Here is a 25,320-nt window from a genome sequence, read left to right on the forward strand (position 1 = left end):
CATAAGAATTTGTACTTGGACACTTCAGAATTTGTATAAACATCAAATTGTATTATTATAAATAAAGGTATAACCATGGCTTTGGTCAACTTTCCAGAGGTATGAGGTATGATATTGTGTGTGAAATGTGCTTCCCTGTCAAATTTGATTTATAACAAATACATATAGATGGATGCATAGCGTCATACAAATACATCATACATAGGCCTACCCACACACGTTGGGTTTCCATGTTTTATGGGGACTTTCCATATAGACATAATTATTTGTATACACAAATTATCCAAACTCTTCCTCTAAACCTGCTCATCACAGAAAACGTTCTGCATTTTTACATTTTCAAAAAACATCACTTAGTATGATTTATAAGGCGTTTTCCCATGATAAAAAAAAAAGAAAGAAAGTCCCACAAGGTCAAAGATTTTTGGTATTCACACACACACACACACACACACACACACACACACACACACACACACACACACACACACACACACACACAGGCCTATGATTATTAGACAATGATTATGTATTAGTTTTATTACAAATAGATAGAATGTTTATATATACAATTCCCTAACAATAAAGTAGGTCATACCAGTGAGTTCAACTATAAGCTTCATATGAAATCATGAGATAAATGAGAACATTTCTGATAACTGAAAAGAGACAGTGGATCTACCATGGACATTTCTTCATAGATATTCAGGAAACTGGAAGAAGGTAGTCAAGTGATGTCATCAGTGTGATTTTTATTTCAAAATAAGAGATTTTTGTTTAACGGTAACACCAGTGACACAACTCCAGGGGACCGCTTATACTTTCATTATAATTTTTATAATATTTATTCAGCATTTTGTTTTTTATGTCATTTACATGATATATTTGATAGTTATGTATACATTATTGTATTTTAAATGGTAGGAAAACCTGTGTTTGACCTCAAAATAAAGCATTTTCCCTCTGTACATGACTGTGGGGACGAGCACTTCTGTGGTGCTTGGAATTCTATATAATTCATTAAAAAACAAATGTTGGCTCAAGAAGGTGTTATTCTTCAAATAACATATTGTTTTGACATTTCCATAAAATGACCCATATGTCATTTAAAACTATAATTGTTCTCTTTATTATAATAGGCCTATGTTTATTATAGCAGCTTTATTAGTTTATTATAGGAATTTTCTATCCCTATAGGGGATTGAAATGTTCCACAGTTGAATCCAAATTAAAGAATCGCTACTATTCCTAATTCCTGTAGGCTACATTTCTTCATTACCCATTCATCTTTACATGATTTACTTTTTTATATATATGGTTTGGCAATGTGGAGTTTGAAAAGCACGTAACGGACTTTGTTTGCTTAGCAAACACAACATTTTTATTTATGTATATGTATTTTAACATGGTCTTGCAATAACCTGTATGTACCTTATCAACATCAGTTATAAAAAAGTTTCTATAAAATGTGAAGTAACAGTAAATAACGTAGGAAGTCAAATGCAGTGCAGTAGAAATCCACATGGTGGCAGTGTGAAATTACAAACGGAACTGTTACGACAATTCAGATCCGAATTATAAGCGTAGCTCCACTTTGCCATGTCCAAAAACACTGTAGTCCTATAGCACTTTTTTTGTACAAAATAAAATACAATAAATAAACGTAAAATCGTATACGGTATGTAAGGGTGGTAGTTGAATACTGCTTCTAAAACTTTTTGTTTAGTTTTTGTGATTGATATTTAATAGGCTATAGAAGGTGGTCCATATAAAACTCTATAGTTTTATAGCAAATAATATATTTTTTTAATACATTTTTGAATGCTTTTGAGCTTCTGTATATTATCATAAAGCTCCTAATACGTTTGCATACAGTATGTTCAAAGTCATATACATTTAGCCAGTACATTTATGGCAGAAAGGCTATAAAAGGCCATGTGGTCACACAGATGACTCGATCACTATAGTGTTTCTCTGTCAGTAATAGAGAGACCCAGTGGTGTGGACTACATTATTGCTGTTTTCTTTCCTCTTACTCGCGTTCACATCCATGTGCTTCATCCCTCTCTCCCGCCCTCTCGCCGCCTCTGTTTTTCCATGATTTCCTGTTCACGTTTGTTGGCAGAAGTTGCTGGTGCTGGTGTTGTGCCCGGTACTGTGTAATGGGGTCCTTGTTGGGTTGGGCCCCATGTACTAACTCACCACAGCAGAGCGCATGGGCAGCTGTGCACCCTGATCGGCCTGCTTTTTCCAGCGCTGGAACTCGCCATGGGACATGACTGTGAAAGCATTACATCATTGAGGCTTTCCAGATCTTACGGCATTTAATTTTGCTTTCAATTCTGCAAATAGTCAAATTTGATTGGATGGTCAGTTGTCAACCTCGGACTTTGCGATTGTTGATGAGATTCAGGTTCTATTGCTCAAGGCCACATTTTTTGGGGGAAAGTTGAATCTCAGAAACCATTTAATGTAGGCTGTGTAGTTTAACCCTATAGTATCATATTTCATACATTACTTTCAAAGCCCTCTAAATGATCAAAATTATCAAATATTTGCTGCTGTACACAATCATCTACATGCCTTCTGTCATCATATTCATATGTGTACTTTTTTAGCAAGTAAATTGTCTGAAAAAATGTCTAATAATGTCTACCTTCAGGTCGTGGTACATGAATCTTTTTGCTGTGAAATTTTTAATGATTTTATAAATGTAGTAAATGCAAGAATAACTTTTATACCTTTAATAATAGGTGATCCATATATATATAATCATGTGAAAACGTGAGTATTAAATATGATCAGGCTTTTGAGGAACATTTATTTATCTCTCAATCATCATTGCATTGCATTATCTTACTAAGACTGTGACTGTATTTATATGCAATGCATTTTATGTTGTAGATAATGTTATAAAGATCTCATTGATCTACATTATAAGCATTTGAATTTCATCTTTTTGGCCATATAAATATCAGCAACTGCACCAGATTGCATATTTTCGCTCAGTTTGGGCCTCTGAATAAAAATGAAGATGTTTTTTCCTCCTCGAGTCAGAGCTTCATATTCTCACTTTAAAAAAAATTAAAAAATAATTGCACGCATGTTATGTGTCTGATGTTGTAGAGAGCAATACATAAAACGCATTACCATTCTGATCCATCTACTTGTAGACGAATACGACCCTGTATGAGTGAGTGGAGGCGGGGCTCAATTGCATATTACGCAAATAAATCCACATATGGGCTACTAAATAAAGCAAGGGTGTAGAGTTACATTCAATCAATTTAAGGCATGAATATTGTTTTTTTTACAGGAAAAAAAAACTTTAAATATGTCATTTTAGTGATCAAATATGATTTTTAAGGGATACAAATGATTTAACTATAGCGGGACTAAATCTGGTTCAAGACCACACAAATAGATTCTGTGATGACTGATAGGGTAAAGACACTGCCGTTGAATATTTTGATATTTCAAAGGTCCACAAAATGTAATTCGGTCTCCTAATGTTACCAAACGTAAACCCCCAGACCTCATTAAGGAAGTAAATGACATAATGTTCAGACATACTGGCCTTCCCAAGTTCCCTCGTTGGCAACGGAAAATGCAGAACTCAGACGCACATGGCATCATGCCCTCACCACTGCAGTCATACTGTATAAACTACTCACAAATGCTGTCGTTCATTATGTAATGGCTACATTGTTCCACTTCAAACAGTTCCAGTGCACTTTCTGTTGGTAATAGTATTATAATGCACTGTGTGGTTTATAAACTCTTGAGTGTGGTACAGTGGTAGCCCTATGTACAGTATTTGTCTAAAGCTTGCCAGGGTTTGAGATCACAAGGTTTTTGGTTTTATTTTACCCGGTGGCTTATTATACATTTCTAATAGGCATTCTACACTTCTCCTAAGCCCAGGTTATTGGCTATTGCTTTAAATGATGCCCTTTTACGAAGTCTTGGCACAGACTTTGCAAGCACAGATTTCAGAGTGATATTTTTTGTGTGTGTAATTTTCTTATAGATACAATGTTATCCACCATTTAATCATATTTGTCAAAAACGATGGTAATACAAACAGTAATCGGTCACAAAATCATGGATAAGTTCATAAAGTTCATCTAAGTTCATCAGTCTTAGGACAAACTTTTTCCGGGTGGGGTAAAAACTGCTACAACAACTCTTCCTCTGCCTCGCCCCCTTTGTTGCGTGTTCCTGGGGGCAGGATTTATGTAAATTTTAGGGTTTGTGATTTCACCAACCCGGGAAGAAGCTCGTTGTAGTCCGTTGTGTACGAGCCGTTGTGACTTCCGTATAAATGTGATGTCAGAACTATGCAGTCACTGCCTTCAGTCACCACCCCCACCAATGGTGGGTAACTCAGAAAACAACAGGCCAATCAGAAGAGAGGCTCATGAATATTAAGTAGACAGGCCAAAACCGACCTGTTCTTGGCAGAGCTCCTGAGAAAAGGAGCTGTAAAATATATATTGAGATGTTTTTTGGTACTTATACCGCAAATATATATTCTTAAGGACATCAAAACCTAAAATAAAACTTCAGAAAGGTGTAAAATATGAGACCTTTAAAAAGCAATTTCTGTAAAAGAAAAGATCTCACTTTGCATTTAACTTTGAGCGTCGTAACTTTGCAGATGTTGTTTATGCTCAAACAGCAACATTACACACTAACTAAAGTAAAAAAGTGAAATCATAATCAAGGACCCCTTTAAAGCATTTCACTCTTGTTTAGTACATGTTTAGCACCGTTTTTTTTTTTTTTGAATGTAAGGGCCAGTTGTTCAGCAACAAACAACCAATCATAAACTGAACAGTGCTTGACTCATTAAATATTCATGTGCTTTACACAATTACAGAAACTTTCACGCACTGTATTTTTGTTTCAGCATAAAAGCATTAATTGGAGTGAAAGAGAGACCGTTTTAATTTTACAGTTATGACCCGAATAATCTATTCAGGACAAACTGGATGGTAGGCTACACAGACAGAAATAAGCCCAACAGATGTATAATGTCGAGAGTTATTTAAGTAAATATTTTCTTCCATAACATACACATCTGAGTGAAATGGATTGTCAAAAAAGAAACATTGAATGAGACTAGGTTCTATTCCATCCATTCAGATCTGAATGTGAGCTTGTAAGAAAGGAGCAGGTTTTAAGTGGACTAAATGATTGGAGATGTCCTGCATATTTTACCAGAGAGTCTGTAATTTTTGTTGGACAAAAAAAAGAAAAGAGACATACAGTGAGGAAAATAAGTATTTGAACACCCTGCTATTTTGCAAGTTCTCCCACTTAGAAATCATGGAGGGGTCTGAAATTGTCATCGTAGGTGCATGTCCACTGTGAGAGACATAATCTAAAAAACAAAATTCAGAAATCACAATGTATGATTTTTTAACTATTTATTTGTATGATACAGCTGCAAATAAGTATTTGAACACCTGAGAAAATCAATGTTAATATTTGGTACAGTAGCTTTTGTTTGCAATTACAGAGGTCAAACGTTTCCTGTAGTTTTTCACCAGGTTTGCACACACTGCAGGAGGGATTTTGGCCCAGTCCTCCACACAGATCTTCTCTAGATCAGTCAGGTTTCTGGGCTGTCGCTGAGAAACACGGAGTTTGAGCTCCCTCCAAAGATTCTCTATTGGGTTTAGGTCTGGAGACTGGCTAGGCCACGCCAGAACCTTGATATGCTTCTTACAGAGCCACTCCTTGGTTATCCTGGCTGTGTGCTTCGGGTCATTGTCATGTTGGAAGACCCAGCCTCGACCCATCTTCAATGCTCTAACTGAGGGAAGGAGGTTGTTCCCCAAAATCTCGCAATACATGGCCCCGGTCATCCTCTCCTTAATACAGTGCAGTCGCCCTGTCCCATGTGCAGAAAAACACCCCCAAAGCATGATGCTACCACCCCCATGCTTCACAGTAGGGATGGTGTTCTTGGGATGGTACTCATCATTCTTCTTCCTCCAAACACGTTTAGTGGAATTATGACCAAAAAGTTCTATTTTGGTCTCATCTGATCACATGACTTTCTCCCATGACTCCTCTGGATCATCCAAATGGTCATTGGCAAACTTAAGACGGGCCTTGACATGTGCTGGTTTAAGCAGGGGAACCTTCCATGCCATGCATGATTTCAAACCATGACGTCTTAGTGTATTACCAACAGTAACCTTGGAAACGGTGGTCCCAGCTCTTTTCAGGTCATTGACCAGCTCCTCCCGTGTAGTTCTGGGCTGATTTCTCACCTTTCTTAGGATCATTGAGACCCCACGAGGTGAGATCTTGCATGGAGCCCCAGTCCGAGGGAGGTTGACAGTCATGTTTAGCTTCTTCCATTTTCTAATGATTGCTCCAACAGTGGACCTTTTTTCACCAAGCTGCTTGGCAATTTCCCCGTAGCCCTTTCCAGCCTTGTGGAGGTGTACAATTTTGTCTCTAGTGTCTTTGGACAGCTCTTTGGTCTTGGCCATGTTAGTAGTTGGATTCTTACTGATTGTATGGGGTGGACAGGTGTCTTTATGCAGCTAACGACCTCAAACAGGTGCATCTAATTTAGGATAATAAATGGAGTGGAGGTGGACATTTTAAAGGCAGACTAACAGGTCTTTGAGGGTCAGAATTCTAGCTGATAGACAGGTGTTCAAATACTTATTTGCAGCTGTATCATACAAATAAATAGTTAAAAAAACATATATTGTGATTTCTGGATTTTTTTTTTTAGATTATGTCTCTCACAGTGGACATGCACCTACGATGACAATTTCAGACCCCTCCATGATTTCCAAGTGGGAGAACTTGTAAAATAGCAGGGTGTTCAAATACTTATTTTCCTCACTGTATATATGGATGATCATAATAAGATCTATAACATGCATCAAGAAAATAGATAGGGTGAATTTTAATTTAATGCCGACTTTAAAGGTCACGTGTTTGTCTAATAAATGAAACTGACATTGCAAATATGTAAATGAGAACATTAACCCATGCTTTATGAATGTAAAGCATGACATCTCAATACCTGAATAGAATAGAAACCCTCTGAAGATTCAGAATCTAGATGACCTCTTATAGTGCCCATAGTGAAATTTCTTCATCACTTCCTCTGACATTATAATCAAGTGCAGGGCATCAAATAATAAGTTTCTTTCTAAAAGTCTTCTTCTGTTGTAGACCACCACTTTGAGCAAAACAATGAGCTTTGTTGGGGGAGAAAGCATGTGTTATTATACCAAGCTGTATATACATCAACATTTCCATCCCTGCAGGCACTTCAAGACACGGAGAAGATGGAACATTCCGTTAAGAAGATCAAACAGCCAATCCACTTCCTTGCCTGATCATTCTTAGGATCGTTCAAACCTCTTTGAGTTATGCATCTGACTTTTAGTTGCATTCACTTGAATGTAAAATACATCTTGAATTGTGACATCAAGCAACTATCAAAATCAGATACAGTTCTTATAATACATCACGGTTATGTCATGGTAAGCCACACACACACACACACACACACACACACACACACACACACACACACACACACACACACACACACACACACACACACACACACACACACACACACACACACACACACACACACACACACACACACTTGTCTGGTTCACTATCTTTGTGAGGACTCTTCATAGACTTAATGGTTTTTATACTGTACATATTGTATATTCTATCTCCTTACAATAACCCTACCCCTAAACCTACCCATCATAGAAAACTTTCTGCATTTTTACATTTCCAAAAAAACTCATTCTGTATGATTTATAAGCCTGTTTACCCATGGGGACCTCGATTTAGGTCCCCACTGTGGCACGAGTCCCCATGAGTCTGTGCATTCAGGTTGAAGTCCCCACCGGGATAGAAAAACAGGTACACACACACACACACACACACACACACACACACACACGCACACACACACACACACTGGACTGATATAAATATGGATCCATTTAGAATGCAATAAACAAACAAATAAATAACAAGTAGGCAAAACCCCTTGCATAAATATGTGGATCCACTTAAAGAGGAAAAACCCCTTGTATATTTAAAATCTTTATTCTACACCTATAAAAGTGCAGTTTATATTTTAATTTGCATAGTTTTACAAGACAAAAAAAAAAAGATAAATAAATATAATAGATAGATAGAAGCTTTTACCGTATATGTAGGCCTATGTATCTAAGTGTCTGTGAATCACCTGTACTGATGTTCTCCATGTAACCATTCCAATCATATGAATGCAATTCAACTATTGTTGGACATGTTCACAATCAAAGTTGAATCTAATCCAAGGTCAATTTAAGTCAAAGAGCTGATTAAACACATCTCTAGTTGTGTTTGTTACCTATAAATCTTTGGATGAGGGTTTCTTCTGTCTAATGTGAATCAACGCTCTGATGTCAAATTGCAATTAGTTTCAGCTGTCTTGTTCTCCACTTGCAGTTCCTGGGATCATCTTATGTGCGAATTTGTTATCATTCAGGTAACTTGAGTGTAATCTGCCATATTGACTGATTATATGGTGCTTTATATATCACAAAATAAAAATAAAAGGTAAAGCAAATAAATACATAATTATTAACTAAGTGTAATATATAAATATATAATAAACAATTAACTATTTAAATAAAAATATTAAATAATAAAATATTAAAAGAGAAAAATATCTTTATTTAGACTAAACTTACTAAACTAAACTTGGAAAATGTCAAACCAACTAACTGAATGTACACAACTGGGCAAAAGTTTGGAATGATTCAGATTTTTTAAATGTTTTTTTTCTTTTTTTTCTTCAAGAAGTCAAGGCTGTATTTATTTAAACAAAAATACAGTAAAAACAGCAATATTGTAAAATATTATTACAATTTAAAATAACTATTTCTATGTGTATATATTTTAAAATATAACGCTGTGATGGCAAAGCTGAAATTTCAGCAGCCATTTCTTCAGTCTTTAGTCTTAAAAAAAAAAAAAGATTTCACAATATTATTGCTTTTACTGTATTTTTGATCAAACAAATCCTGCCTTGGTGAGCATATTCTTTTAAAAAACATTTAAAATAATCTTAATTATTCCAAACTTTTGACCGGTAGTGTAAATCAAATATTTAATTTGAGAAGAATTTTTTTTTTAACTCAATTAGACCTGACATTAAAATGTCACTTTTTCACCTCTTTCCTAAATTCAGCCCTGCAAGACGTTTGGGGACAGACTAACCTGCCATGCATTAGAGATAAAATCCTTTAAAGTGTGGGGTCAGTGACCCATCACTGACTGTGCACTTATGCCACTTACTGCACAGCTCTCCCATGGGATGATGTCTGGATGGCTGGGAGAAATATATAGACCATAAAGGTACAAAAACTGTCATAAAGCTTTGATTAAGGCCCAGGTTAAAAGACACAGGCAAGTGAAACGGCTGAGTTATGACAGCAGTTGAGGCTATAGCGTTATTGTTCCCGTGACAGAGCTCTTAGCACGGGTGGCTCATTGTAAACAGCTCCTTTCCGAGGAGCAGACGGTCATTAATCGCCGAAACAATCCCAGACTCCTCCAGTGTACCCTCGGCATCAGAAATCACACTGCCGCCACCAGCACATTCACTAAAGCTTGAAAGGTTGTGACTCTGTCTCTTAGCTGCATGTGACTCTTTTTATTTTTACCCTATTATGGCTGATGTGTCAGTTTAACAGCTATGATGAACCTCATGACCATTTTCTTTGCTATACTGTCTTTTGCAGGTAAAAAAAATATACTCATAAAATGACAGTATATTCGATTAATAGTTCTAGAACAGTTTTAATAGCTCTATTACTGTTTCTTGGATGTTCGGGCTCATTAGTCAGTGTATGTTTCTGAAAGTCATGCTCTGGGAGATTAACCTATTTTATGAGGTGGTAATTTCGTATCAAATCATATGATGTGAATTCTACCAAAATGTACGATTTTTAGAAAAAGGTAAGCATGAAGGCCCTCCTTTAACCCCAGCTCTAACCCTAAAACCCACCACTGGGGCGTAAGCAGATTTTTCAAAAATGTTTGAATGAGATCTACGAATCATGTGAATCTGTAAAAACAATTTTTTTCACTGTAAAATTTGTAAGTACAATCAACTTGGATGTTTAAGTCATTTCAACTTAAATGACATTAAACTGACTTAAAAAAAATATTGTATAACTTTGCTCAACTTATTTTGATGACTTAATGCAATGTCTATTATGTTGTCAAAATGTTCATCATTTACAGTGTACATATGTTATTGTATTTGGCAACATTTGCACGCCTTGTGAATTCTTTAATAGCATGTACATATAAGCCTATGTTTTGTAATACCAGCACCTGTTCACAGAGAGAATTAATAGAAAGTAGGCCTTCCGAATGCCACAGAAATAAACAAAGGTATTAGTTTGTTTGTCCTTTGATGCCACCTGCATCACATTACGTCTGCCTGGCAATTATCTGCAGACAAAGGAGTCAGAGCTTTGATTCTGTAACACCATCTTCTAAATTCAACACTTGCAGGCAGACATAATCTAGCCAATAATTTATTTACCCATGACACTTTCATTATTTAGTAAGCGCAGAGGCACCGGCAAGATGTGCACAATTAACAGACCTGGATAACTGAGCTGAGATGTTTGGTGTCTTTAGTCATCTCTCCTATCCAAAACATGTAAATCAAACCATGTATTTACGTCATGAGAAGTCATCAGCGTTATAAAATTTTTAACCGGTCAGTAGTTCATAATATATGAAAATGAAAAATTAAGAATTGAAGTTTCTAAATATTTGAAAGTATATAAACTAATGATCTTTCAAACATTGTAAAATATAAAAGTGTTCAAAATTCAAAATAATACAAAATTAATGTAATTATAGTGTTATAACAATTTACCTAAACTGTATTAATTGCCAATAATGTGCATTTATATCTCATGATCATATAGCCTAAACTTTTTATTTTTATCAACAGCAGTTTATGACAAACTCGCTGCGAACAACAATAACAAGTTGAAGTCAGACAGATGTTGGTGTTGCCACACCCACTGGTCCTGACCCCGCCCCGCCTGCCCCTCTCGCCCCGCCTCTACGAGGGACCGCAATGATTTAGAAGTTCAGGAATCCCACGTGACGTCACCAAAGGGTGATGTAATGCTTCTCTAAATAGATCGTATTGTAATCTTTCCTCAGTCCAACGTGGTTCCTTCAGAAAGTGTGCTGCATCTTCTCCAGACTTCTGCGGTGAGTTGTTTGAGTTGTTTTTCATGCCGATACATCCATTCCTTCGCATTCACATGCACTTGCCGAGTCGGTGCTATTGAAATAGTCATTCTCTTGAGCCTGAAGAAGTGACAAGTTGTTAGGGATTCACAAGAACAGATTCTAAGTACTTTTACTGACTCTGTTTGTACGCGTGAAGTCGTTCACGTTTCATGCAGGAAAGTAAACACGCGGAACATGATTGATTATTTTCGGATCTCCAGGGATTGTTTGCATGTAACAGCTTTGCGCACTGTCTTTAGCCAAATTGCGCATTAAGGGATCGTGTCGCATTAAACAACTAGCTTAATCTTGATTCTGATCTCAAACTTAAGTCGTTGTATTGTGCAAAACTTTACGCGGAGTCGGTGGTTTTTAGTTTGCGCGCATGAAGCTGTCAAACACGATGTGTTTCTACAGTTTTTACTTGTGCGTGCATGTGTTTGTATGTGCATGTGTGGCAAGCTGTTTTAACACTTATTGCTCTGACGAACTTATTTTTATGTTACTAGTACTTATTTCTAATTACTAAGTAATCTAGTCGGGGCTAGTATATATTTTTAATTTCACTAGTTATATTCATTGATAGCTACTTTTAGTTATTAGTAAATATCTGTAATTAAGCCATTCATATGCATTGGTGAATATGAGTAAAAATACAGGTCTAACTAGTAAGATACATTTTTTTTTTTACTTCACTGTAAATAAAAGTTGCTGTTTTGAATTTTTAAGTACAATCAACTTGGATGTTTAAGTTATTTCAACTGAAAGTTAAACTTCAACCTAAAATTACTTAAAATGAGTTGAATCTTGTATAACATAAAAAGTTGAAAATTGCTTAATTTATTTTGAGTTAAAGATATGTAAAAACATAGTTTGTCATAACTTAATGATCATTATATATTTTTTTACAGTGTAGTAACAGTTGAGATCAGTAGCCTATAGTGTGTCATAAATAGCTAGCCTACTTGGTACTAATGGAATAGATAGTAGGAGTAGCTATTGTTAGATTTTTACTAACTTTAGTAATAGACTGTTAGATTCTAAAACTTACAAAATTTTATAATAGGCTATAGTTACTGGAAACAGTAATACTTAGTCTACAGTAAAATTAGAATAGGGACCAGCAACAACTGGAATGCATAATAGTCTGAAGTGAATAGTTGATACTTGAACCAGATCCAAAAAGAATCCAGTGGCAAAAGAACTCCTTTCCTGTAGCCTAACAATGGAATCGATTTTCAAATAAGCAATGAATATACATATAGCCTAACTGAAAAAGATTATTCGCAATTGGATTACTTCCCAGTAGAAATAAGAACTAACAACAAATATATAGCCTGCATATTAGTAAGTTGGTTTAAATGAAAAAGTGTTAATATGGCTTGCCACAGCGTGTATGTTGTGTCCTTTTCGCGCTGTGACACAAGTGTTCTGCATTGTTCCTTTGAAGCGGTCCGTTCCAGAGAATTAGTTTGTTGCGTTGAATCTGTTTTGTTTCATTCATCAACACGCAGAAACTGAGGAACTTCTTTCGTCTCTGGAAACTACTGCACCTCAGTGTTTTCCCGTTTCGACACGAGCTACCGCGGCTGTCAGAGGGGTCCCAGTCCGCTCTTCTATAAAGGACGAGTTAAAGCATGAATCTTTGCACTGAATCACACGTCTTTATTTTCTAACATTGTAACAAGAAAGCAATGCTTCGACGCATGACGTCATAATGCAGGCCAGTCAGACTTTGATTAACCGTCCAGATATTGAGGGTTTCAGCGGTTTGTGCTGACGAGGCAAACTCTCTTCAAAAGCCCAAATGCTTAAAAGATTTGAATCCACTGATACATTTGACTGGGTTCGTTTCATTACAACACTGATAAATGTTGGTTTGTAAGAAAGTACAGCAAAAATCGTATATTAAACATATATGTAGCCTATACAGTTAATCTTCACACTGGGAGGAAAATTAAAATAGATTACAGTTATTCTATCACATTGTCAAGGTTGGAGATTGAACGAGTTCACACTTAAAATGTGAAGTCTGGATCATTTACTCACTTTCATATTAATACAAACCTGTATTAGTTTCGGTGGAACACAAAAAGAGATGCTAGGATGAATGACAGGACCAGTCATTTTAATTGTACGGGAAAAAAATCAATGAAAGTGAATGGCAACTGAGGCTGTCAGTTTTTGCATTCTGTCTACACCTATCCTTTTGTGTTCCATGGAAGAAAGAAAGTCATGAAAGTTCGGAATAACATGAGAGTGAGCAAATAACTGGATATTCAACTTATAGCTTGATTTATGTGAACTTGATTAGAAACATTTAATACTATTATCTGTGAAATGCACCACATTGTCAGCTGTGAAACAAGACATATCAGTCACACTTTAGATTAGGGTCCAATTCTCACTATTAACCAACTATGACTTTTGTCTCAATAAACTAAATGACTAAATAATTAATAAATTACTGCTTATTAATAGATACCGGTAGTAAGGTAGTTGTTAAGTTTAGGTATTGGGTAGGATTAGGGGATATAGAATATGGTCATGCAAAATAAGGCATTCATATATGCTTTATAAGTACTAATAAACAGCCAATATACTAGTAATGCATGCTAATAAGCAGCTTGTTAATAGTGAGAATTGGACCCTAAACTAAAGTGTTACCCACATATCTAATAAAATTGAGTGACTGGTATTGGAAAAAATGTCTATACGACTATTATAAACATTCCTTCCCTCTCCAGTTTAATTAATCTGGCTGATAGAGTGAATTACAATGAGTGGAACATTTTTAATATAGTTATACTATAGAAAATAGTAAATGCCTCATAATATGTGGTGTATGATAACAATACATGGCAATTAAAAAGTTTTGATTTTCATTTTAATCACAAATGGCATGTTTTCATTTTGCCATCTCTTTTGTTCACTGAACAACAACAACATTCCGATATACAACATTCATATTTCAAATGTTTGTACCTCCGGTATCAAAGTCAGCCTGAAGTTCTCTTGGTCTCTGTGAGTTTATGTTTGAGAAGATGTGATGACTGACAGTGATTGAAGGTTGCCTTTGTTGGGCCCCTTCGTCTGTTCATTAAGAGAGGTTTATGGCATCCTTTGCATTGTCTGTATGTTTCTTATTCCTCGCCCCGGGCCCTGAGCTGATCCTACCTTGAACCTTTTCTGCCGAAGGCCTGTGGAGGACGGGGGGGTGGGAGGTTGTAGGTTGGATTTGAATTGCGGTGCAAGTTTGTGCTTGCTGCAACCTTCACCACCCTCCTTCTCCCCTCGGCCTGTGAACCACACTGTTTGAATTCAAATGAAGAAAGTTCCTCACCGGTTCCCTGTGAAACTGTACTCCGGTCCCCTAATCCTCCTCGGCTGGCACATCGGGCCGTTCTAAATTTGAAGTGTAACGAAATTTCCTGTGTTAAATGAAAACACCGGTGAAATAAAAGCCAAGCAGTGTATGACCACCGGTGAGCAAACATCTCACACCTGGTCTTGTGTCACATGGGAATATTGAGCAGTTTAGGTGGCTAAAAGACTTGCTGGAGGGTGGAAATGATACGGTAATATTTTTCATAAAAATGAATGAAGCGCATAATCCTATGTTTAAATGAACAGATTTGATGACAGTCTTTGTAGTGCGGATTTCGCATGTTGGAGAACATGCATAGTGGAAATATGGAATATTGCTGCAGGCGTCTGATTGTGTTGCACTGTTGGTTATGCTTTTGGAATTAGGCCAGATGATATCACAAGACGGCATATCTCAGGTCTCGTAACACTTGAGAACACAGCATGTTTACAATAATTACAATACATTCTCAAATCTTGACTGATACGGTTTGTACAGTTTAAGGCTAAGGACACAGAAACATGTTCAGCACTATAAAGGTGTAATGGTAAAGTCAACATGAAATCAAAACTGATCATATTTAACACATTCATGGTTCTTTATTTTGAATGATTCATCGGTGCACCTTATTCCAAAGAAAAAAAAGGTTTGGGTTTGGTTTCATCAAAATGACTATGGGTTCAATTTTCAGCGAAAGCAGGAACGGATAAAACTGATTCTATAGTTGATATAAAATATGGGGAACTTTAATTTTAACCGAAGAGGGAAGGAATGTTTATAATGATCATATAGTCATTTTTCAATTTGATCAGAAATGTCTTGTTTCCCAGGTGACAATATGGTACAATTCACAGATAATTATATAAAATGTTTTTTATCAGGTTCAAATAAATCAAGCTATAAATTGAATATCCAATAATTATGATGTTATTCCAAACTTGTATGACTTTTTAATCTTAAAACCTTGAATCCAATGCAAGTCAAATATTATGACTTCACCTCTGAAACGTCTTTGCCTGATTTTCAGAGTCAAATAGAGATGATACGATCAATTTCTAGAGAAAATCAAGTCCCATCTTACTTTTCTATCTCGTTGTCGTTAAATTTCACTCAGAAATACATCACGTTACGGAAGTAAAATGTAAAATAAATTGACTCAAAGAAATTGTTCACTCAAAAATGAATATTCTCTCATCATTTATTCACTCTCATGTTTTGTCTCAGTGTTTTCTTGTCCATACAATGAAGGTCAATGGTGACCAAATTTGTTTACCAGGATTTTCTCGAAATATATTATTTTGTGTTCTGTGAAAAAAAGTAGTATAACAGGTTTGCAGTGACATGGGGGTGAGTAAATGACGACTACATTTTTTAGATGATCTGTCCCTTTATTTGAACAAAAATAGTTCTGGTAAAAGTGTTCAATCTCATCTAGTGACAGAGGTGCTTGAAAGGTTGAATATTGAACAGCCAAAATTAAATAGCAATTACAATGAATAAGGTATAGACTTGGAGGCGCAACTTTCTGAGAGCTGTGTGTTAGTGACTTGCCATTTAGCAGACGTGTTCTTGATGTCAGTTCGCTTACAGAAACACCCTGTCCAGACCTTGTGTCTCCAAGGGCCGCGTGTCAGAAGCCGCCTGGAGGGGCTCTGTCCCAAGGCCGGACTGTAAGGAAAAAGATGTCTGGTTAATATAACGGCAAATTTGCATGTTTTGACTGCATGGGAGGAAACAGTTGACTAGACCAATCGGACAGGAAAAAAAATGCACATGCAAATCGTGTATGAAAGCGTTCACACAGCGGGGGCTCATGTATATCCAAGCCTGAAGCATTTGAATTCATGCTTTTCTCTTAATGTTTTCGTCTTTCAAAGTTTTGAACGTGTTTATTTTCCACACATTTGGAAAGTGTTTGTTGTCTAAGCTGTCTAAGCGGTGTGTCAATACGTAGCCACAGTCATTAGTCTGTTTTGCTGCTGTATATGAAGGGGACTCGACTCTGGCTGTCATGGACTATTACAGCTGTGTCTCATTAGGCTGTTGTAGACCATAATACTGTTACTCTTTCGCACAAAACTTACATAAGGGTGCTGCAAAATTCCCAAAACAGGTGTTAGAAACATTGGCCAAGTTTATGATCACCTGTGATGCACGACATACAGCCAAATTTTGCAATACAGCTTTTTCGCTGTTGCGATAAAATAGTCATAAGCATTTGTTGCCATCTCAGGCCCACACAGAATCTGAGGCCTGGCAAGGGGGCGGGACATTTCCGAAACACGCTAGAAGTGGTTGACCAATCACAACGTATTGCTCCAGTTGACTAATCAGAACAGTCAGAATCAAACACCCAGACTCCCTATAGATCATCACTCGTTGAATAGAATGAGACTAAAGCACAATTGGTGCCTGATATATTCCACAGAATCGCACTCTGATCCCCTTGGCGACAGTAGCAGAGGGCTCAGCGTGGGCCCACATAAGAAAAGCACGGCAAAGTACGTCCCATCAGCATCAGAGGAGCAGCCCGGTCACACTCCATGTGCGTGAAACTGAATGACTGGCATACCATTCCATTGTCAGTCTTTCATCCATGGCATTTAGCAGCATCATGGCACTGAACAAGGGATTCCAGTGCTCGTGGTGAGCTGTAACGGAGAGAGAGATTTGCCATTGAAATGTAATCACCACTTGTGAAACGGACTCTAGAAATAGTTCAGAGTTTTGTCATTGTAATGAAACATTTTTACACTTTATTGCCCTCTCTGTAATTTGTCACCCTGTCAGTTTGCTGTGTTGCCGCACATTGTCACACTGTTGGATAGAGGCAGTTATATTTCACCATTAACAGTTGACTTTAAAACTGACCTGGGTCATGATGCTCTTTTTTCAGATCTATTATTTATTTTAAAATACTTAAAATTTAAATGATATGTATATATATATATATATATATATTATATATATATTAGTATTATGTTAAAAAAGATGAAAAATATCAGTGTTGTACAAATGTCTTGATATTTATAATGAAGAAAAAATTATCATTAAAAGGATGAAGAAAACTTTATTGTGTAGCTTTACATAATCTTTTATTGTTATTTCTTAGAAAAAAGCACAATTTAAATATTTGAAAAAATATATTTATATAAGTATAATAAATATAATACAGAAAAGTATATCATAAAGATAAATTATATCATAATATAGTAAATTATATAATAAAGATGACCTCTGAAAACCCTCATGACAGTGTGTCAAGGTGGTAAAATATATAAAAAAAGGCTAAATCTCCCCAAAAACGTAATATTTAATGATTTTATATATATATATATATATATATATATATATAAAATCATTAAATATTACGTTTAATATTAATATTAAATATTACATTATAAAATTACATTATAAGTTCATACTATATATATATATATATATATATATATGAATGATGACAAAATAAACACATTAAACAAGATAAGTCATATATGCTTAATTTCACAAGTATCTCAAAAAGGATTAAAAAAATGTATATTATAATATAGATTTTTTTTTTTAATTCTATATTTTTGATACTTAAGTGAAATTATGAAATTAAGCATATATGATTTGTCTAGTAAAGTATCTATACTATAGTAAAGTATATATATATATATATACTGTTTTGCATCATTGTATCAGAAAAATACTTTTTTGATGTGTACAAGGTGTAAGCAAATTATTTTATTACATTGATGCTTACACTACATGCCATTTATAAAGTTAATAAATTGTATAACATTTTTCAAAACAATGTGAAGCCAACATGAACGCAAAGAATACATATCTACATTTTTTAAATTGGGTTCCTATTCTTTATCTTGGACGTCCTTAACTGTCATCGACCCATCTAATACAAACTGCTAAAGACATGGCTGGTGAAGTATTAAAAGGGCAGTTTAGGTGTCAAAAGAGTTGCTAATGACTGACAGTTCACTGATACCCTGACCTCAGTGCCGTGTGTCTGGGTTCAGCCACACACTTGCGTGCACAACACAGAGAGGATAGTTTACACCTTACCCTGTGGTCAGCGACGGCTCCATGGAGACGAAGGAGCAGGGTGACACTTCAGGGGTCAGTTTTAGCCTAAACCTTTACAACTCCTAATGCCCTCTCCCAGGGCGTAAGACACCGAATACTCACTGAGATTCCGTCAAAGCCTCTTCGGGAACCACGGAGTTGGCTATCACTGGCACACGATACATTAGTGACATAATGTGAGCGGGTCTTTATGCTGCTGAGTCCTGGAGGCGCCCCTGATTTGAATTTCTCTCCTTTGCTTTGTGTTCAGGTATATGAGGAGCCAGTGACAGTGATGAACTCCGAGCAGGAAAGGCCGTTCGTGTGCATCGCCCCGGGCTGCTCTCAGGTGAGTCTGATAAGACAATGGCAAAGACTAACGGTCCTGTAACTCGAGAAAGCTCCTTCTGCCTTCTGAATGTGAAACTGCACCATAGACAACAACAGTGAAATGCTATCTTGTTGAGGCAAATGAAATCCACTGGGTCTTTATAAGATTCTTGGCTTTGTATTTCTTTGGATGAGGTGGAATCCTCATAGATATAGTAAATAATCTCTCTCTTAATGCGTATTTTCTTCTAGCTCCACCATTACACTGGTTCGCAATGGGGTAAAACTGAAACAAAAATCACCTGAAATAAAATAAATGCAATATTTCTCATTTTCATTTTGTTTAACTTGAAATATTGCATTTATTTTATTTCAGGTGATTTTTGTTTCAGTTTTAACCCCATTGCGAACCATTTTGCCCCCCCCCCCCCCCAAAAAAAATTTATAATACATTATAAAAATGTATTAAACTATATAGACGTAAAAAAAAAAAAAGACAGAACCACACAGCAAAATGACCAAAACTAATACAATTTACATTTATATTCTTATATTATGTAATATATACTATAATATATTATATATATTTATATAATTATTATTATATATATATTTTATATGATTAAAAACTATAATAGTATATCTCATTGACACTAAACCATTTCTAAACTGGTTTTGGTTCAGGACCCAGACTTTATAATAGCAACCCAAAATAATAACAAAATTGTTTATCATACAAAAGTAATAAAAAAATCGTACTTTGAATTATTATTAATATTATTTTACAGTATTAATATTACCATGTACTGCATAGGTCTACAAATATGTACAAATATTGATATGACAAATTGACAAAAATAGACTCATACTGCAAAACACAGATTTTGATTGGACGCACAGCCTATGATGTCATCAACCTAAGATATTAAAAGTGCTTTCCCTGCCTTTTTAAAAGTATACATTTTCTATCCTGTATCCTATAAAATTTCTTTTTTAAGTTGCATTTAGCATTATTTTTCTCTTCTCTCCGCACATTTGGGTCACAATCCACCTGTTATGAACCGCTGCACAGTTAGCCTGCCACAGTCTGTCCAAGCACGTTGGTTCATGTGGACCATTTACAGACACAATATACCTTTCAGGTGCTCTTAAACAGCTATTAAGATAACGTAATTACGATAATGAGAAGGTATTTTCAATCAGAAGGTTGTTATTCTAATCGGTTCAGAGTCAGACAGGCAGTTCATGCCTAAGGCTCAGTCCTGTTGTACAAGGTGGTTAGTATAAGTTTGGCAAAATAACTTCGCTTGACAGAGCCACTAATTGGAAGATTCTGTTTTTCAAGAACACAGAATGGAAAGAAAACAAGCCTCTGCTTTTTTTTTATTGTGTTTAGTGTGATTAAATCGCAACCAGTTGTTTCCATGTTCTCCAGAGATTCCCTACGGAGGATCATCTAATGATTCATCGGCACAAGCATGAAATGACCCTCAAATTCCCCTCCATCAAAAATGACAACATGCTGTCAGGTGAGACAGACCTCACACACACACACACACACACACACACACACACACACACACACACAGCTCATGTGGGAGTCTCTTCTTAGCGTCTGTCTTTGATTAGGTGTATTAGGCAGGACGCATGACTTGGCAAATGCGTAGGTGTAGTTTTAAATGCAGAGCCATGTGGCTAAAATAATATTTGTGCTGTGCTCTGTCTCAATCCCCTAATCCCAGTCATCAACCCGTTCCATGAGCTCTATATCAATTAGACCGCTGGCCCTCTCAGGGGACGAGGGGAAAGGGGAACATTGGAGGAAGAAAAGAAAATAAGGCTCAACAACTATGATGAAAAAGTGGAGGATTCCAGGGTGCATATTTAGAGATTGTACAATAACTAACCAAAGTTGTTTACTCAGCCTTGGTTGAAAAAGTCAGCCTTTTTTTGTGTGCGCCTGATTTAAATCTGTTAATGAACACCAAAAAACACATCTACTCCAAAACAAACTATCTATCTATCTATCTATCTATCTATCTATCTATCTATCTATCTATCTATCTATCTATCTATCTATCTATCTATCTATCTATCTATCTATCTATCTATCTATCTGTCTGTCTGTCTGTCTGTCTGTCTGTCCATCCATCCATCCGTCTATCTGTCTATCCGTCTGTCTGTCTGTCTATCTATCTATCTATCTATCTGTCCGTCCGTCCGTCCGTCCGTCCGTCCGTCCGTCTATCTATCTATCCATCCATCCATCCATCCATCCATCCATCCATCCATCCATCCATCCATCCATCCATCCATCCGTCCACATCTATCTATTCTGCATCATCTGTCTATCTATCTATCTATCTATCTATCTATCTATCTATCTATCTATCTATCTATCTATCTATCTATCTATCTATCTATCTTGCTATCCGTCCATCCATCCATCCATCCATTCATCCATCCATCTGTCTACATCTATATCTATCTATCTATCTATCTATCTATCTATCTATCTATCTATCTATCTGTCTGTCTGTCTGTCTGTCTGTCTGTCTGTCTGTCTGTCTGTCTGTCCGTCCGTCCGTCCGTCCGTCCGTCCATCCATCCATCCATCCATCCATCCATCCATCCATCCATCCATCCATCTACATCAATCTATTCTGCATCATCTGTCTTTCTGTCAGTCCATCTATCTATCTATCTATCTATCTATCTATCTATCTATCTATCTATCTATCTATCTATCTATCTATCTATCTATCTATCTATCTATCTATCTATCTATCCATCCATCCATCCATCCATCCATCTATTCTGCATCATCTGTCTTTCTGTCAGTCTATCTATCTATCTATCTATCTATCTGTCTGTCTGTCTGTCTGTCTGTCCGTCCGTCCGTCCGTCCGTCCGTCCGTCCGTCCGTCCGTCCATCTATCTATCTGTCTGTCTGTCTGTCTGTCTGTCTGTCTGTCTGTCCATCCATCCGTCTATCTGTCTATCCGTCTGTCTGTCTGTCTATCTATCTATCTATCTATCTATCTATCTATCTGTCTGTCTGTCTGTCCGTCCGTCCGTCCGTCCGTCCGTCCATCCATCCATCCATCCATCCATCCATCCATCAATCCATCCATCCATCTATCTATCTATCTATCTATCTATCTATCTATCTATCTATCTATCTATCTATCTATCTATCTATCTATCTATCTATCTATCTATCTATCTATCTATCTATCTATCTATCTATCTATCTATCTATCTTGCTATCCGTCCATCCATCCGTCCGTCCTTCCATCCATCAAATGTGGTTTAAAATCCAATTCAAATCTGATTTCTGTAAATGACTTGCAGTCTGCACGGTCAGATCAGATTTCATGTATTTTGTCATTTGAGATGCTCACTCTTGCCCCAGATATTGAACTATGTGTCATTCACTAGTGAATTACGAATGAGAGAACTAATGAGCAGTTTCAGATACAAAAAATACTATTTATGATTTAATTCAGTAATTAATAACGTGTGTTTTCTCATGCACCGTAATGGCCAAAAGCAAAGGCAATATTTTTCACTTTTCTGTCCTCGGTGACAACAACTTTGACAACAACTCTCAAAAGTATCTTGGCATTGTGCTGATGCTTACATCATTGCCATAGCAACTGATGTAGATACACTGGATATTGACTACACTGTCCGAACAAACAGATCTCATTTCAGCACTTGCAGATTGATGATGCAAGTCCTTTAGATTGGATTTGAAAAATGAATTGGAATTGTGTGATATCCAAGTGCTTCTTGTTTTATTATATAATTATGAGTAAATTGATGAGTTAATTGATAAGTTAATTGAGTTATCAATAACAGTATTTAGAAAATTATAACTTTTTAATTTATGTTACACCACATTTGGTTGACATTTTATTTTATTTCAGTAAATTAAACTGAAACTATTCTTGAAAAATGTAAAAAAAAAAACATATGAAGCCATGAATAGAAGAACATTTTAAACTGTTCTTTTCTGATTTTTATTTTGGACACGCTTATTTTTATGATATACGTATTTCATTCATCCTCTTCTATCTAGATACTGCAGACACTAACAGGGATCCTGAAATGAAACCCATGATGGGATTCTTCGAGTCCTGGGTGTGCGGTTCAGTCTAGACTGTAATATTCATTGTGGGTTTGATAAAGTACAAGATAATGAGTTACTATGTGGTTCCAGTAGCGGCTAGAAATTATCGTCCCACCACTAACTCAATAAGAGGTGTGTGTGATTTCTCAGTGGAGTGTGTTTGAGGCTGAGCGAATGAGCGGTAGTGAGTGAAGGAACGCATGTGCAACTTTTGTTAGCAAGTGAGTTACTGAAAGAAGGGCCTGCATGTAAAAGAATGCGGAGCGAGAAACCCAAAGCTGATCCCAGAAATCTGATCTGCCACTCTGACAAGGGTAAATAATGAAGAGGACAGAATCACAGCCTGAGTGGAGAGAGACATGGCATGCACCTAGAAATGCATCCAAGTACCATGGACCACATGGTCCCGTCAGAAGATTGTATTTAGCTGTTTGGGTTCAACTTGCATTGGAATTTACCGCAAACTTGATGTAATTTTGACTTCACTAATTGAGTGTATTTATTTAGTGTAGGTTTTTTTTCTCTCTTAAAATTTCCTTTCAAGTTGGGTAAAAACAGAATGTGACAAATTATAGTGGATGATCTCTTAGTATATAGAATATTAGTGGATGATCACAATACAGATACACAAAAACAGTTTTTGAAGCATATTGACGTTGAGATACAGTCATGAGGTTCTTTAGCAGTCCTTTCTATGATATCACTTCCTGTTTTTTTATTGGTTGCTCCGCATGACTTTGATTTGGTGTCAAATATTTTTTGTATTTTAACAAAAATGCTTCAAAACTGTTTAATTTAAAGTATTAATAAAATATTATGCCAAATTACTAAATAAGTATTTTTTCACAGTAACACTTTACAATAAGGCCCCATTAGTTAACATTAGTTAATACATCAATGTAAAAGTGGTCCACTGAAGGCAAGTTTGTAGAGAACCCAAGTGCAGTCTTTTACGCCATGCCATGCCATGCCATGCCATGCCATGCCCATGCCCATGCCCATGCCCATGCCCATGCCCATGCCCATGCCCATGCCCATGCCGTTTCTGAGGTTACAGTGAAACAGTACTTGACAAAGACACATGGCAAACATGAGGGCTTAAATACACAAGGACTAATTACTAGACAAGGGACACCTGTGAACAATGAAACAATGAATCAATGACAACATGACACACATCAGACACATGGCAGGATCACATGACTATGACAGGGAATTACATCAGGAAACATGTCAAAGACATGAGACATGACCAAAACGTTACAATCAACTAACATTAACTAACAATGAGCAATACATCTGTTATAGTATTGTTTATTAATCATATTGATCATTATTAGTTCATGTAGCTCAGGTACATTCAACAGATACGACTTTAGATTTTAATAATGTATTAGTAAATTAACATGAACTAAGATTAATAAATGCTTTAGAAGTCGTTTTCATTGTTAGTTCATCATTCATTAATGAATTTCATTAGGAAGTTCATACTTTTAATGATATTTTTTTGTACATTATGATATATGATATTTATCCACTCTAATTAGTTTATTTTATGACCCCAAAAAATGTGCATCATATAAGACATCATAAAGTGAATTCCATTGTCAATGTAATTATGAATAAATGAATAGATATAGACCAAATAGGACGCTTTCCTTGCTAATCGAACCCATTGTAAACATTTAAGCTAATATGTCCTGCTAGATTTTGATGTGTTTTCTGCTTGAATGTTTCCAGACCAGACGCCGACCCCAACGCGCTTCTTGAAGAACTGTGAGGAGGTGGGTCTTTTCAGCGAGCTGGACTGCTCCATCGAGCAGGAGTTTTGCAAGGCTCAAGAGGAGGAGGACAGCAAACAGGTGAGGTTATGGTGTGAGTCTCACAGCCCATAACAATAACGCACCGAAATTCACACACGTACACGGCAGCTCCGTAGCTGAAGCAGGTAAAGATACACCCAGAGATCAGATCTGGCACCTGAGCTTCAGACTGACAGTTGTGTTCATAAGAGCGCTGTTTGTCTGGATATCACATATCACCCAGACAATCACACACTCCTGATGCTCTTCAGTTCCACGTCTGACAGTATTTTAGGGCA

General features: G+C 36.4%; 1 protein-coding gene across 3 annotated transcripts in view; it reads left to right on the plus strand.

The window, feature by feature from the left end:
• The first annotated feature begins 11,208 nt into the window (after positions 1 to 11,208).
• The window catches only part of creb5b (cAMP responsive element binding protein 5b), a 69,895-nt gene continuing 55,783 nt past the window's right edge, over positions 11,209 to 25,320 (plus strand). For 2 of the 3 annotated variants that reach the window (XM_084384872.1, XM_084384874.1), the window contains exons 1-4: positions 11,209 to 11,301; positions 19,026 to 19,103; positions 20,520 to 20,613; positions 24,960 to 25,081. In XM_084384872.1, the coding sequence (XP_084240998.1) occupies positions 19,050 to 19,103; positions 20,520 to 20,613; positions 24,960 to 25,081 (270 nt within the window). In that variant the 5' untranslated portion in view covers positions 11,209 to 11,301; positions 19,026 to 19,049. Of the gene's footprint in view, positions 11,302 to 19,025; positions 19,104 to 20,480; positions 20,614 to 24,959; positions 25,082 to 25,320 lie in introns of those variants that run through there. The other variant, XM_084384873.1, reaches the window with a different exon arrangement.

The sequence above is a fragment of the Rutilus rutilus genome (assembly GCF_951802725.1).
Source record: "Rutilus rutilus genome assembly, chromosome: 17".
Taxonomy (NCBI): domain Eukaryota; kingdom Metazoa; phylum Chordata; class Actinopteri; order Cypriniformes; family Leuciscidae; genus Rutilus; species Rutilus rutilus.